The following is a 13,288-nucleotide window of genomic DNA, read 5'->3' on the forward strand; positions in this document are numbered from 1 at the left end:
AAAGTTCTATGAGAAGGTAAACCAGTCTCGCAGAGGCTATGTGCCGCAAGCCGACATGTGCAACGATGCTGACGAGGTGGTCGACAGGTGGAAGGTGTACTTCGATGGACACCTGAATAGCAATACGGTGAACAGAAGCGGAGCAGAAACTGTTTTTCATGAAGTTCTTTGTGAGATAGGAAAGCTGAAAAAACAACAAAGCCGCAGGCAAAGACGGACTGCCGAGCGAGCTCTTTAAACATGGGAGAGAGACGCTGGTTAGAGCGCTGCAATGGGTCATTTCCAGGAGTGCCGCGATTTCCGCGGTATCTAGCTTTTCAATGCCGCCTACAAAATATTCTCACATATCCTGCTCCGTCGTCTATCACCTTTAATAAGGAGGTTCGTGAGCCGGTTTCATAAATGGGTTATGATACAGTCGATCGAGAACACCTATGGTAGATCATGCACGACAACGGGTTTCCGGTCCGGATAAACTGACTTGACTGATCGAGGCCACCATGACGCAAGTGATGTGCTAAGTGCGTGTTTCGGGGATACTCTCAAGTTGATGGACTTTCCTGTTTGCTGTTTACCATCGCCCTTGAGGGTGTGATCCGAAGGGAGGGCATCGACACGATGGGCACGATTTTCACAAGGTCTGTTCAGCTTCTGGGCTTCGCGGATGACTTTGACAATTAACTTTGCGACGGTGGAGGAAACTTACACCCGACTTAAAGCCGAAGTCGGACTGCGAATAAATGCGTCGAAAACGAAAAACATGCGAACGAGAGACTCCAAGGAGAACAACGTCAGCCTCCCAACTCACTTATGACCGCCGACAATAACACCAGCAAAGCGGTCCAGAGACGCATAAAGGCTGGAAATCGTGCCCACTTTTCACTTCGGAAGTCACTTCGATCGAGTTGAGTGCGACGACGCACGAAGTTGACGCTGTACAAAATCCTGAGTCCTCTACGGAATCGAGACAACAACGCATCTCGCGCTTGGAGTTTTCGAACGGAAGGTGCTGCGAACTATCTACGGTGAAGTACAGACGAATGACGGAGAATAACGACGGCGCATGAACCACGAGCTGCACGCGCTATTTGGAGAGAACACCATTGCAACCTAGCGAAAGTCAATAGGTTGCGGTGGGCCGGTCAGGTCGTAAGGATGCCGGACGACAACCCTGCGAAATCACTTCTCTTCAGCAACCCTGCCGGCACCAGAAATAGAGGAGCGCAGCGTGCGCGATGGCTCGACCAGATCGAAGGAGACTTGCGGGTGATAAGACGCCTGGGAAATTGGCGAATCACAGCCCAGAATCGAGCAACATATCGACAACTTCATGATACAGCACGAGCCATCACGGCTCTCGTCTGATTGGTAAGGTAAGTATGAAAGCCGAACATAATTCGTCGGTTCCATCATCTATTTATAGATTTTAACGTGGTGTGCGATTCAGTTAGGTAAAATGAGCTCAGACAGATAATGGATTCACAGGGTGTTGAGGTGTTTTTGGCAATCCCCTGGAATACTGCCAATCCATTTAGGGAACATTTTTGTTACACAGCGCGTTAAGGGGAGGGGGGGGGATACCCAGCGAAATGGAGCGGCTAAATTGGAACCAAAATAAGCAATTGAGGAATTCAAATATCCCCTAGTGGTTACGACAACCAAGAAAAGGGTCGCCAAAATAGTAACAAGCTGTGAAAATTTTCGTTGGAAATAAAATTAGCAACCAAACTACAATTCCCGAAATATACAATTTAACTCAATTTTACAACGTTCAACAACGTTCATATGCAATTTCACAAATGATGAATTTGAAAGGACAGACAGCAGTATGATTCTTCGCATAGGTCAGTCACAATTCTTGAAACTTCAGCTCATCGTGAGCAAGAAGACCTGCTCACGCAAAGTATCTTCCTTCAGGGAATCATTATATTTAAAATTTTCTAAAACTTCAATACCTATGTGCTGGTTAACTTACCTTACGTTGGCGTAAACAATTTAGCAGCTATGGCCTCCGCCCACTGCTCCGGATGAGCGGTCTTCTTGTGGGTGTACATATTCGAACTGGAATTGCAAGACCGAGGGCAGAATGGACACTTGTACAGTACAACACCAGTGTGGTTAGCTTCATGTTCCTAAATAACAGACAAAAAAAATGTTACTCTTTTGTGTTGCTACCTTAAATCTTCTAAAAAACCCAACCTTGCAGCGTATCTGTTTCTTAAACTCCTTGCCACAGAAGCTGCAGGCATACTTCTTGATGTCGGAATGCATGCGAAGCATGTGCGATTTCAGTGCACCCTCGTAGGTTGACACATGGCCACATATCTCACACCGAGCGGGTGGGGCATTGCAGCGAATCTTATGTCGTTTGAAGGATTTCTCATTTGATAACCTGTTGAAAAAAAGTTAAGGTAAAATCTAATTTCGAAGCTAGCACTTTACGATGCTTACCATTTCTGACATTTATCGCATTGTTTCCGAAGCTTCAGCAAACCCTCCATCGAATGCGTCAGTCGATGCTGGTCCAGTAGCTTGCGATGGGCGAACCCCATGGCACACATGTCGCAAACCCAGTTAGTAAAAGCGCCGTGGTCGCGCTGCATGTGCTTTTTCAGCTGCCTCACAGACGGGTAGACGCGACCGCACTGAACACAGCTATGTGCCTTTCGTTGCTTCTCAATGTGCTTCTCCATGTGTGCCTTCAGCATGTAGTCCTTCATAAAGCAGTCACCGCAAATGTCACATTTGAAGGGCCGTTCGGAAATCGGCGTATGGACCCACCAGTTATGATGCTGTAACCCGCGGCTGTCGGTGAAATTTTTGTCACATTTCTGGCACTTGAACATATCTGGGTTCTGGTGGCGAAGACAGTGATCGTACAGCTTCAGTCTGGCATTGAAACTTCGCTCGCAGCAGATCACAATACTGCCGCTCGTGTTGTGCTCCCGTCCGGTGTGAGTCTTCAAATCACCAAACGATTTTGCCATGTATTCGCAGCGGGTGCAATTAAACGAAACGAACTGCTTTATCACCGACTCCTGTTGTTCGATTTCCTCCGGACTGGGTCTGGGTTTTGCTGGGGCGTTTCCAAAATCATCAGTATGGCCTGCCGATTTGTCCGGCTCACTATCGTCCTCATCATCATCGTCAGCAATGTTCTGAGAATCGCTACCGTGATGCCTCTCCATGTGTTTCTCCAGGTGGCCAGCCACCACAAAGTACCGATCGCACAGCGAACAGTAATAATTTTTCTGCTTCACCTCCTCGTGCCACGTGATGTGACTGTTGAGTTGATCCTCCAGGACGAAACATTTCGTGCAAAGGTTGCACTTGAACTTTTTCGCCTCATCTGGCGTATGCACTAGGAACATATGCGCCTGGAAGGAACTTTCCTCCTTGAACCAGCGAGCGCACTCGACGCAGCGATTTTTCATGGTGCGCGTTTTGTCGTGGTGAGCACTCACGTGTCGATTGTAGTTTCGCGTATTGAACCATTTCTTCTCGCAGCAAAATATGTAGCATTGTGATTTATTGTGGTCCTTGTTAAAGTGTTGTTTGAGCCAGTAGAAAGTTTTGTAGGTGCGACCACCGGCAGAACCAGCAACCTGAGCACACAGATGGCAGATAAATTTTTCATTCCGTTGAGTTGACGCAGGTGAGCGCGCTGGGACGGGTTGCTTTTGCTTCTTCCGACCACTGGCCGCGAACCGCTTTGCCAATGGAACATTAGATTCCGACTCGGACTCGGCGGACTCTCTGTCGACGTTCGCACTAGCGTCGCTCGCACCCGCTTCATGACTAGTTCCGGCATCATCGTTGTCATCAGCTGGATTGATTTCCTGCTTTTCCACCATCACGTAGAGAGAGTTTGGTTCTTCGCACTTTATAACCGTTTCAGCGAAAATTAAGCTGCAAATGGAAGAAAGCGATTGGTTAATTAAAAGGATGCACTATTGTATCCCACGTTTGTAAAAGAAAACATGCTTCAAAGGCCTTCGAAATCGTTAACCAATCTCAGTGACTTGCTAAAAACTATTCATTCAATTTTATTTCTGCTATTCGGTTTCAAACTTCACCGGCTGATGGTAATACTCTTCGTACGATGCCCCCAGTTCCTGTTGCTGCTCGCTCTCGGCTTCTCCACCGTCTGCATCCTGCAAAACAAGCTCCTCGCCGTATACGAAATCCCCCTCGTAGGAGTCGCGTGTCCGATGCAGTTCACTCTCCCCACTAACATCGAACTCTTCTACACTGTTCTTGAAAGCCTGCGCCCGTCCCCCCTTACGCCTCTTCCTGCTGCAAGCAGCCCGACGTTCCACATTACCGTCGGCATAGCGCTTCATTTCGGTATTTTTCTGCCGCAGGAAATCGCTGAACGCTTTCTCGTTGTCCTCGTCAGTGTAATCAAAGTCCGCTATGCTTACCACCCGACGCATGAAGCGCACAAAGTTGGGAAAGGATAGTTTAAAGCTGGCATTTTTTCCGCTCGCTTCGTGACCTTTCTCGGTGCGGGTAATGCCTTTCCAGGAGTACGACAGCAGCACGGACGGTGACAGCAACCTCCGCAGGATGGTTTTAAAGAACGGTCCACCCTCCCGTTTGCCGTTCAGCGTATACACGGTTTGGAAATAGCGAACAAATTTCGCCTCGTACTCCGGATTTTGCAGGTCCTGATCTAGCTTTGCTAGCTCTTCGCTCGATTGTATTCTAGTCATTTCCTCAAACTCGGGAAAGGATTCAGTTTCACCGAGGCGGCTTTTCGGATCTCCCCGATTGCCGCTGCAACAAACAGTTGAGACTTGGCTTGGCCCTGTACCAGGCTGTGGAAACCGGTTCGGATCCATGATGAAGGAAGACAGCTTTTCCAGCATGCTGCTTTGGGCATCCATTTTTCCTTCGATAGCATCCAGCCGGCTGTGCAATGTATTTAGATCCGCCCGAACTATTGGACTTTGATCATCCTTCAGCCTTTCATTATGCTGCAAAACAAATCGTTGGCTAATGTAGCTCGAATGATATACCAGGTTCAGCTTACCTGCTGGGGTGTGCTTCCGTTCGAAGCTCTTTCTCCTCTGGGACCAACCGAATTGGGTAAACCGGGTGCGTTGTCGGTTGACTTGCTGCGTCGACTTTGAAACAAGGCAGGACTTTAGTTTCTGACAAGCGTTTAATTTTTTAAACTGTCGAAATGTGCAAAAATTTTCAACAGTTGAGAATAGAGAAATCTCACAATTTCCGTTCCACCAAACCGATAACCGATGTTTTAAGATAATCTTGCATGTTACCATAAATAATTTGACCATCATGATAGAGTTTTAAAGGTATCGATAAAATAAAGACAAAAAGCGTTCCTGCATGACCCACCTTTCATCATCCGGAGCACCATCGTTAGATTCGACTTTCACATCCGCTTCCGCCTTGGTGGTGGCATGCAATTTCTCCACTTCACAGTAAAATTTGTGAAACTCGTCTATCTTCTCCCAGCAACTGGTGCACACAATGCCATTTTGGTAAACCTCTCTCTGAAAATTTTAATAAAAAAAACATAAACGCGACATCAAAACAACCTCTGTTAGCGTCAACTTACGGTAAACCAAAAGTGTTTGGCGAAAATTTCTTCCACATTTTCTCCACTGTTGTTATCGTCGTCCGTGATGCAGAGGAAATTTTCCGTCCGCCGGCAGCAGGTGAAGCAGTTCTTCAGTTCGGTTGTGACCATCCTGGGGGGGCAAAAATTATCGCAGCCAGCGTAACTGATGAATTAAAAGAAGAAAAGCGCACGATTTTAGTTTTATGCTTTCTGTTGACTTTGCTGATGCTGGAAAATGACAGCCAAACTGACAGTGTGCCCAGTATGAATCCCGCCCCCAGGTTATTTCGTTAGAATGGTTAGAATTCAATTTTCAAATCCCGCCGCCAAATAATCAGAAATGATTTTCGTAGTTGCTGAGATTTATATAAATAGCATTAACATAAAATTATTTAGTCCCTAGATAAGTAATGCCTATTATGTTTGACGCAAATCATCTTGCACAAAAAATCCCAAATACTAGAGTCGAATTATGATCTATTAGACCTATACCCCTATTTTAAGCTTTCCTATGGGGGCAACAACCGTCGAAAGAATTAAGCAGACTAAAGCCTGTAGTACACTCTTTGTCTAATGGTCAAATATTTGACCTTCTGACATAATGGTCAAATTTATTTGACATCATGGTTGTTGTTTGCCCGTGTTTGCCCCATGTTAAAATTGGAGAGTGACAAATAATTATCTTTGACCAAATTTTTATCTGTCAAAAAGTGACAAATATTTGACGGTCGGTCAAAGAGTGTACTACAGGCTAAAGAGTGTACTACAGGCTTAACGAAAAATGAAAACAAATACTTCGTCGAGTTAAACCCGAAGTAGAGCTTTGTGTAAAAATATTTGTAAGATAAGATATAACTTTTACCTGGTGGAAACCCGTGGGACTGCGGTGCTTCGCAAATGCTTGCCACCGGCAGTGATAATAAAATCTTCGTTCTGGAAATGATTCGAACAAATCGTCGTTCTTGGACCAATTAGATGTAATTCACAACCGTTTTTTGCTATCTCTACATTCCATTCAGACATTCTCCTGCTGTCATTCGGAATCCTTCAAAAATGAATAAAAAAAAACAGAGTGATTGGAACTACATCAAATGTAAAATTTTTACCTATGAAAAGATACCGTTGGTTCCACTTGCCGTTCAGACAAGGTGCAAACACAGCATTTTCGAACCATACCTTTAATAGTTATACTGTTATTCCGTAAAACAAAAAAAAAATGAGCTAAGCGTTCGTACGAAAATTTTTGTTCTATCGTTGATCGTTTTTACACAGTATGTAAACAAGTTTGACGTTACTTGCCCAGCAGATCAAGCTTTTACATCACCTGTAAAAAAAAGCGTTGCCAGTGACGCATTTTTTGCAAAAGATACCAACATGATTGGCTATTGCAAAGTAAATTCTCCCGCAATCAGTGATAAAAAATAGACTTCAACTTGTGTACCTTGTACCTACAAGTTTCCAAAACTTTATCCATGATCAATTTCACTGGTTTGGATAAGTGAACTAGTGCCCAAGAATCCGCAATACTGAATGCCCGTTATACGTCTGGGGTTGCCACTTGAACAGAAAAACCGTCATTTCAGACTTGACTTCTAGCGCAAACAAATTGGAGGCCAAACCGACAATTCGCCTCAACTGTATTCAATGTAATTGATTTCGGAATAATTCCAATTCAACCTCGTTTAACCCCATGCTTCCAATGGCAAGTGATATCAATATATATTTTGCAGAAAATATCAATCTATCTTATAATTTTAATACGATGCTTTAAAGTCATACTTGTCACTTTACATATACCAGCCATCAGTTCCCAAGACTGGCTGCCTCATAACCTTTGTTTGCGAGTTAAAACCAAACAGAAAGCCGCCCACATACCTGAAGCCTAATAATCTTCATATCCAGGCATCGGGAACTTCTCACTGTAAGCTTGCACTTCTTTCTTCAGAGCTTGCACTTTTGCGCTCAGCGTAGGGTCCTCGTGCAAAACTCGCTTGAAGTCGGCCAGCTTCGGACCGGACACGGCAGTGATCTCAGTAGATAGTTTAAGGCCCCGATCGATAAAGTTCACCACATCGGCCATGTTTGCTTCTACCAGACCGCGCGTAGTTAGAGCGGGCGTTCCCAGACGGATGCCCGAGGGGTTGAGGGCGCTCTTATCCCCGGGAACGGTATTTTTGTTACAAGCAATAGAAATTTCCTCCAAAATGTATTCTGCGCGAGCTCCAGTGATTCCAGCCGGCCGCAAATCCACCAATACTAGATGTACGTCAGTGCCACCTGTTGAAATGCTGTAACCTTTTTCGAGCAAACCATTGCAAAGAGCGCGTGCGTTGCGAATAATTTGCTCCTGATACTCTCGGAACTCGGGAGTCGTAGCCTGCAGCATGCAGGTAGCGATTCCAGCAATTGCGTGATTATGTGGACCTCCCTGCAGACCGGGGAACACAGCTTGATTGACACGGGACTCCAAATCGTACATCACCTTGTCTCCGTTTGCCTTCACACTGCGAACACCCTTCCGGTAGAAAATCACTCCAGCCCGAGGTCCTCGCAGTGATTTGTGTGTCGTCGTGCTTACCACATCAGCATACTCGAAAGGAGATGGAATAACGCCAGCAGCTACCAGGCCGGAAATATGCGCCATATCCGCAAACAGGTACGCCCCGTTCGCATCGGCAATCTGCCGGAAACGTTTGTAATCCAAACATCTCGAGTAGCACGAGATGCCAGCGATAATGATCTTCGGCTTGAAGTTCCTCGCACTTTCCTCGAGCTTATCGTAATCAATCAACCCGCTCTTCGGGTCCACCTTGTAGGGCATCGATTCGAAAAAGATTGATGTAGCGGAAATTTTCTTTGTAGCTGTCATGAAACCATGCGTCAAGTGGCCACCGTCGGGCAGATCTAGACCCATGATACGACCGTGCGGTTCGATCAGTCCCGTGTACACGGCGAAGTTAGCCGGTGAGCCAGAATAAGGTTGGACATTGCAGCCCCACTCTTCCGGGTTGAGGCGGTACGCCTTGAGAGCTCGCTGCTGGGCTAGGATCTCGATCTGATCGATGTACTCGTTACCGCCATAGTATCTGCGAGATGAAAGGACAAACAGTGAGATGCAGATAAGAGAAAAATAAGGTTGTTTTTTTTTTGTTTTTGTGTTGAGAAACTGTTTTGCGTGCGCAAAATAGAGTTTGTTGTTTCCCCCCGACGACGATCGGAGAAATTGATAAGCCACATTGTTTACAAAGTTACTTTCGATTACCTCTGACCAGGGAGTCCCTCCGAATATTTGTTGTGAAGACACGAGGCCAAGCACTGCAGCACCGACAGCGAGGTAAAGTTTTCACTGGCAATCATTTCCAGACCATGAATTTGACGTTTCTTCTCCAGCCGGATCAATTCCATCAGTTCCGGGTCCGACTCCCACAGGTTCTCGTGCAGTAGTTTGGCATTGCCGGACATCTATGAGGAAAATCAGAGAAAATAATCAATCACATGTGCAATCAAACTCGTGCACTTTATTACTTTTTTGCATGAATTAATAGGCATCTTCTTTGCCGGTTATGACTTAAAACTTCAATTGGAAGATGTTCTTATTTGTAAAACCGCTCGCTCTGATAGTTTGCAGCTGAATGAGCTGTTGGCGGCCTGATAGTTACGTTCCCTTCTCATTCGGACGACGGACATTGAGAGATGCTGATAGAAGATCAATAAATTGTAAAACAAAAATAGGAATAATCTGTACGCGAGCCCTTCTTATCACGGCAAGGACAGAGGCAGGGAGCGATCGATGTTTTAGTTTCACTGCGCTTTCTTCTGTTACCAACAACAACACTTTCTGACACGGCTGTTGTTGTTAAGGACGCGGGGGAATACGTCAGCATTTTACTGGGCCTGCTGCAAGCAGTCAGTGAGTTTTTATGGCGTTCTAGGAGAAGAGGAATAATATTTTGCAGCGTTGTTTGTCACGGCCTGCGTAGATTACAGAAGATTCTTCTGAGTGATACCTACAAAGAATGAGTAATCAGGAAGACCGTGGCGACCTATAAAACAGTAAAGGGTATCATGCCACTAATTTGCGACTGAGTTGTAAACAATTTCTTATCCGTCTCTAAGCCTGGGTATCCAAATATTCAGATTTCGAGACAAGTTTAAGTCTGCGAATGCGAAGAAACGTGCTAAATCGTAATAGAACATAAAAAACAAGCTGAAGACATTTTATCCCCGTACGATTATAGGACATACCTGACGATGATAGGGCCGATACCCTACTTTTAGTGTATTTTGAATTCAGTATTCAATTTTGGGCCACGCTAGAAATAATTTGTTAGCTGTGGGAGTCGTCTTGGAAGTAGCACATGGACGACGGTTAAAAAGAAAATCATTTTAATTCGCAGCAACATTTTAAATTTGGTGTTAGGAAAGTTGATAATTTTTTTCGTTCTTTATTTAAAGGTTATAAATTTAACCATTTAAACCACCAGCGGAGTGAATTTCCCATTTATAATAAAGGCGTAAATACGTAAATTTTCCTGCATCCATTATCCAAACCTTTAGTAACAAATTCAACAGAAATTTACAGTCGGAGTGAGGTCGACAAAATTACTTACATTTTATTTCCTTTTGCTTGTGAGATAAATTGAAAAAATTCAAGCAAAAAATTATTTAAATAAGCCTCGTTCTTTAAACAATGTCGAAAAAGGCGCATTAACCCAATAACATCATATGATAATCTCCTAAATTGTTCAAATTCAATCTTGCAATCAAATTATCTCATTGAACTGCCTTGTTTCAAATTTCCTCATTCGCAGCTCTAGCCAGCAATCAGAGGTTATCAGCACAATTAGCATGCACTACTTGCGAAACGATGTAGACATAATATTGCTGCGCACACGTGTTATTTTTAGTTTAATTTATCTTAGATTAGTTTCTGAATCACTCACCTTAAATGGTTCCGCTCGTGTTGCACTGTGCAGGACAGGACCGGAAGAAAGGCTGATGGAACGTGACACTCCAGGAACTATCGCTTTACGTCGATGGAGCAATGCTTCCGATAACTGCTGCGCGCTAGCTGATGAAATTGTCGACGCGAAGCACTCACTGGTCTTTGTGATAGCACCATCGTGCCGCCTTTTATCCAGTATATAAACCGGTCGCGAAAAACACATGCTTTCGCGGGCTCCACCGCAGGAGCGAGCGAGAGGAACAATTCCGGACCGTACAAGCACTCCAGCCATGTTATCCGATTCCACACAAACTAATGCAAAAACAAAATTGTTTTGTCTTCTAGTTCTCCGGTTGCTGTTTGGTAGAGTAAACAAAACCGGCCGCTCAGCTCAGGTGAATTTTTATCCACGAAGCAAACTGGGTGGGGGGCACCAGGCTAACTAAAAATCTGCGACCGCTCGGTAAGAAATTTCCAACTCGATAGAGAATGAAACCGAAAGTTTGAAGTCGAAAGATGACCGACCGCTCGTTCGGAAGCTGCCCGTTATCAGGTAGTAACATAGTATGCAGATAACCTCGCTCCGCTGGGTTTCCACAACTGTTCAAGTTCAGATTCTTAATCTAGCGATGAATGATGGTGCTGGTGGCGAATTCTCGTTTTCGCATTTTCAGTCGACATCTAGATTATGTACAGACGGAACTTTATTTTGAATTAATAACATCACTGCTAAAGCCACACGGAGAACAGCTGATCGTTTTGGTTCTCAATTTCGGTGTTGAGATTTCCCGAAAAAATTAACATATTTTCACCATACACGCAAAAATAAATGCCGTTATTTGAATTGACTTTCTACGACTTCACAAAAATTAAAAAAAGTTATTTCGAATGTAAACTTTTTTCTGTTGTTTTGGTTTGCACGCTCGGTACAGAACCGTGAAACAAACACTATTCTATACATGTGTATGTACATAGCTCTGGGAAATTAAATAGTCATACACAAGAGTTGATTTAACTACAGCGGTACCTGTACCACACTTGTTTACGGTGAGCCCGCTATTATGAATCATAATATTTTTATATAAGAAGAACTAATGACTAATTAATTTTAAAACATTTGACAATACAATATTTTTTATGGAAAGTTATAAAGCTCTACTCTGGTTCGGAATACACATTCTACGCGACATGTTTTTTCAAGATAATTAAGGTAAGTATCACGAAGGTGCACTCTGAAAAAAATGCACGTAAAATTTACCGGGAAAAGTGGCTGATTCTCATCCACCTTCTTTTCACGTAACTATTGCCGATTTCTCGAAAGCTGTTCATGTGTTAGTGTGTTAGTGTCAACTTCAGTGTCAATCGTCGTGTTGGTCAGGTAATTACAATCTGACATTCACGTACGTTTTTACGTGATATTAAGGTGAAACCATCAACAGAACGCATAAACCCCACATGATTTTCACGTACTTTTTACGTGTTATTCAGATGGAATCTACATGAATTTTAAGTAAATAGACTAGACAGCGCATATAAGAAATATAATTTATTTTAAAATACTAAAAAATGATAACTTTCTTAAAATCGAGATTCTGACACGAAAAAAAAACAGGACCGGAAAGATGTCGACCGTTCAACCAGCAGGAGGTGTTCCGCTCGAAAATGACCGTTGACCATTCCAATCGTCCGGAAAGAATTCACCAACTGAAAATTTGAAAAATGTATATGTTTCCTCTGTTAATCTAAATATTATTCTGGTTACTTACATTGCGTGTTTTCCAATATAAAACTAGCTGAAGCAGCTTAGAAGTTCTTTGGACGCCATATTGACTTTTTTTGCATACTAAAAATACTAAAAATCTCACCCGCACAATCAATAACCATAAACGGATGATAATCCATATGGTTCAACGGTAACCCTCACAATTGTGACTATATACTGAATAAGTTGTTAGGCTCGTTTTACAATTATTTATTATGCGGGCAGCCAATTCACGTGTATTTCACAAGCAGTGAAAATTTAGAAAAAAAACTCTAGATTAATTTTCAGAACGGGAGAATGCTTTTTGGCGTACACTCTATTTAAAGCATTGTAGCTCAGAAACCTTCAGTTTTATAGAAAAACTTTGTAACAAAAAAGCACAAAATTTGGAATGAAAACTAAAATGGATTTTTTGTTTTTTTTTTTGTGAAAACTTTTGGTAAAAAGTCCCTGATGGGAAAATGATATACCAATTTTATCAGGGATCATTTAAAATCAGAAATCGTTATATGGTTATATGGTGGTCGATATGTGTAAGAACATCAGATTATAAAACAGATTTGGCAAACTTTTACATCAATCAATCAAAGTTCCCAATCTGATGGAGCCTATTTCGATTCCCCGAACGTAATTTTAGCAGTTTGCAAGGATATGCTTTCCGCGTGTCGTAGTGATTCTCTAGGGGCTCAACATGCTTCTCACAACTTCCATGTGAGTTCCAATCAGGGATACCAAATGTGCAGATTTGTCTGCAGAAGGCAGATTTTTAGAGTCCGTGTGCAGATTTTTGTTGGATCGCAGATCTTTGCAGATTTTCCAGTTTATGCAGATTTTTGTCAGAGTTTCCATATATTTGTGAAGATTTTCTCAAAATGTGTCCAAAATCAGAGCGATTTTTTTCGAATCACGGATAGATTGTTTTCCGGTTTTTCGAGCAGTTGCAAAAAATTGTTGAAAAACATCTGGCATCTTTGGTTCCAATATGCTGCAA

General features: G+C 43.3%; 2 protein-coding genes across 3 annotated transcripts; both read right to left on the reverse strand.

Moving 5' to 3' along the window:
- Nucleotides 1–1,865: 1,865 nt before the first annotated feature.
- Nucleotides 1,866–6,864, reverse strand: LOC129723450 (transcription factor grauzone-like). The gene is made up of 7 exons (XM_055677685.1): nt 6,697–6,864; nt 6,453–6,635; nt 5,588–5,753; nt 5,365–5,522; nt 2,452–3,909; nt 2,200–2,392; nt 1,866–2,132 (listed from the first exon to the last, which is right to left on the reverse strand). Exons 1-7 carry the CDS (start codon nt 6,762–6,764, stop codon nt 1,977–1,979), a joined length of 2,382 nt encoding a protein of 793 aa, XP_055533660.1. The 5' UTR covers nt 6,765–6,864; the 3' UTR covers nt 1,866–1,976.
- Nucleotides 6,865–7,271: 407 nt separating this feature from the next.
- Nucleotides 7,272–11,443, reverse strand: LOC129717726 (serine hydroxymethyltransferase). Of its 2 annotated transcripts, none has more exons than XM_055667833.1 (3): nt 10,534–11,443; nt 8,853–9,052; nt 7,272–8,676 (listed from the first exon to the last, which is right to left on the reverse strand). In XM_055667833.1, exons 1-3 carry the CDS (start codon nt 10,825–10,827, stop codon nt 7,473–7,475), a joined length of 1,698 nt encoding a protein of 565 aa, XP_055523808.1. In that variant the 5' UTR covers nt 10,828–11,443; the 3' UTR covers nt 7,272–7,472. The 2 variants fall into 2 exon arrangements, with proteins under 2 accessions (XP_055523808.1, XP_055523809.1); XM_055667834.1 differs by lacking the exon at nt 10,534–11,443 and adding an exon at nt 9,116–9,348.
- Nucleotides 11,444–13,288: the final 1,845 nt, after the last annotated feature.

The sequence above is a fragment of the Wyeomyia smithii genome, chromosome 1 (genome assembly GCF_029784165.1).
Source record: "Wyeomyia smithii strain HCP4-BCI-WySm-NY-G18 chromosome 1, ASM2978416v1, whole genome shotgun sequence".
In the NCBI taxonomy this organism is placed as follows: Eukaryota; Metazoa; Arthropoda; class Insecta; order Diptera; family Culicidae; genus Wyeomyia; species Wyeomyia smithii.

Coding starts and splice junctions, on each gene's coding strand:
- LOC129723450 (XM_055677685.1), bottom strand. CDS start 6,764: ATGGTTCGAAAATGCTGTGTTTGCACCTTGTCTGAACGGCAAGTGGAA. Junction 6,636..6,696: donor CCAACGGTATCTTTTCATAG/GTAAAAATTTTA, acceptor TCATTTTTGAAG/GATTCCGAATGACAGCAGGA. Junction 5,754..6,452: donor GTCCCACGGGTTTCCACCAG/GTAAAAGTTATA, acceptor TTAATTCATCAG/TTACGCTGGCTGCGATAATT.
- LOC129717726 (XM_055667833.1), bottom strand. CDS start 10,827: ATGGCTGGAGTGCTTGTACGGTCCGGAATTGTTCCTCTCGCTCGCTCC. Junction 9,053..10,533: donor CACGAGCGGAACCATTTAAG/GTGAGTGATTCA, acceptor TTTTCCTCATAG/ATGTCCGGCAATGCCAAACT. Junction 8,677..8,852: donor GAGGGACTCCCTGGTCAGAG/GTAATCGAAAGT, acceptor TTCATCTCGCAG/ATACTATGGCGGTAACGAGT.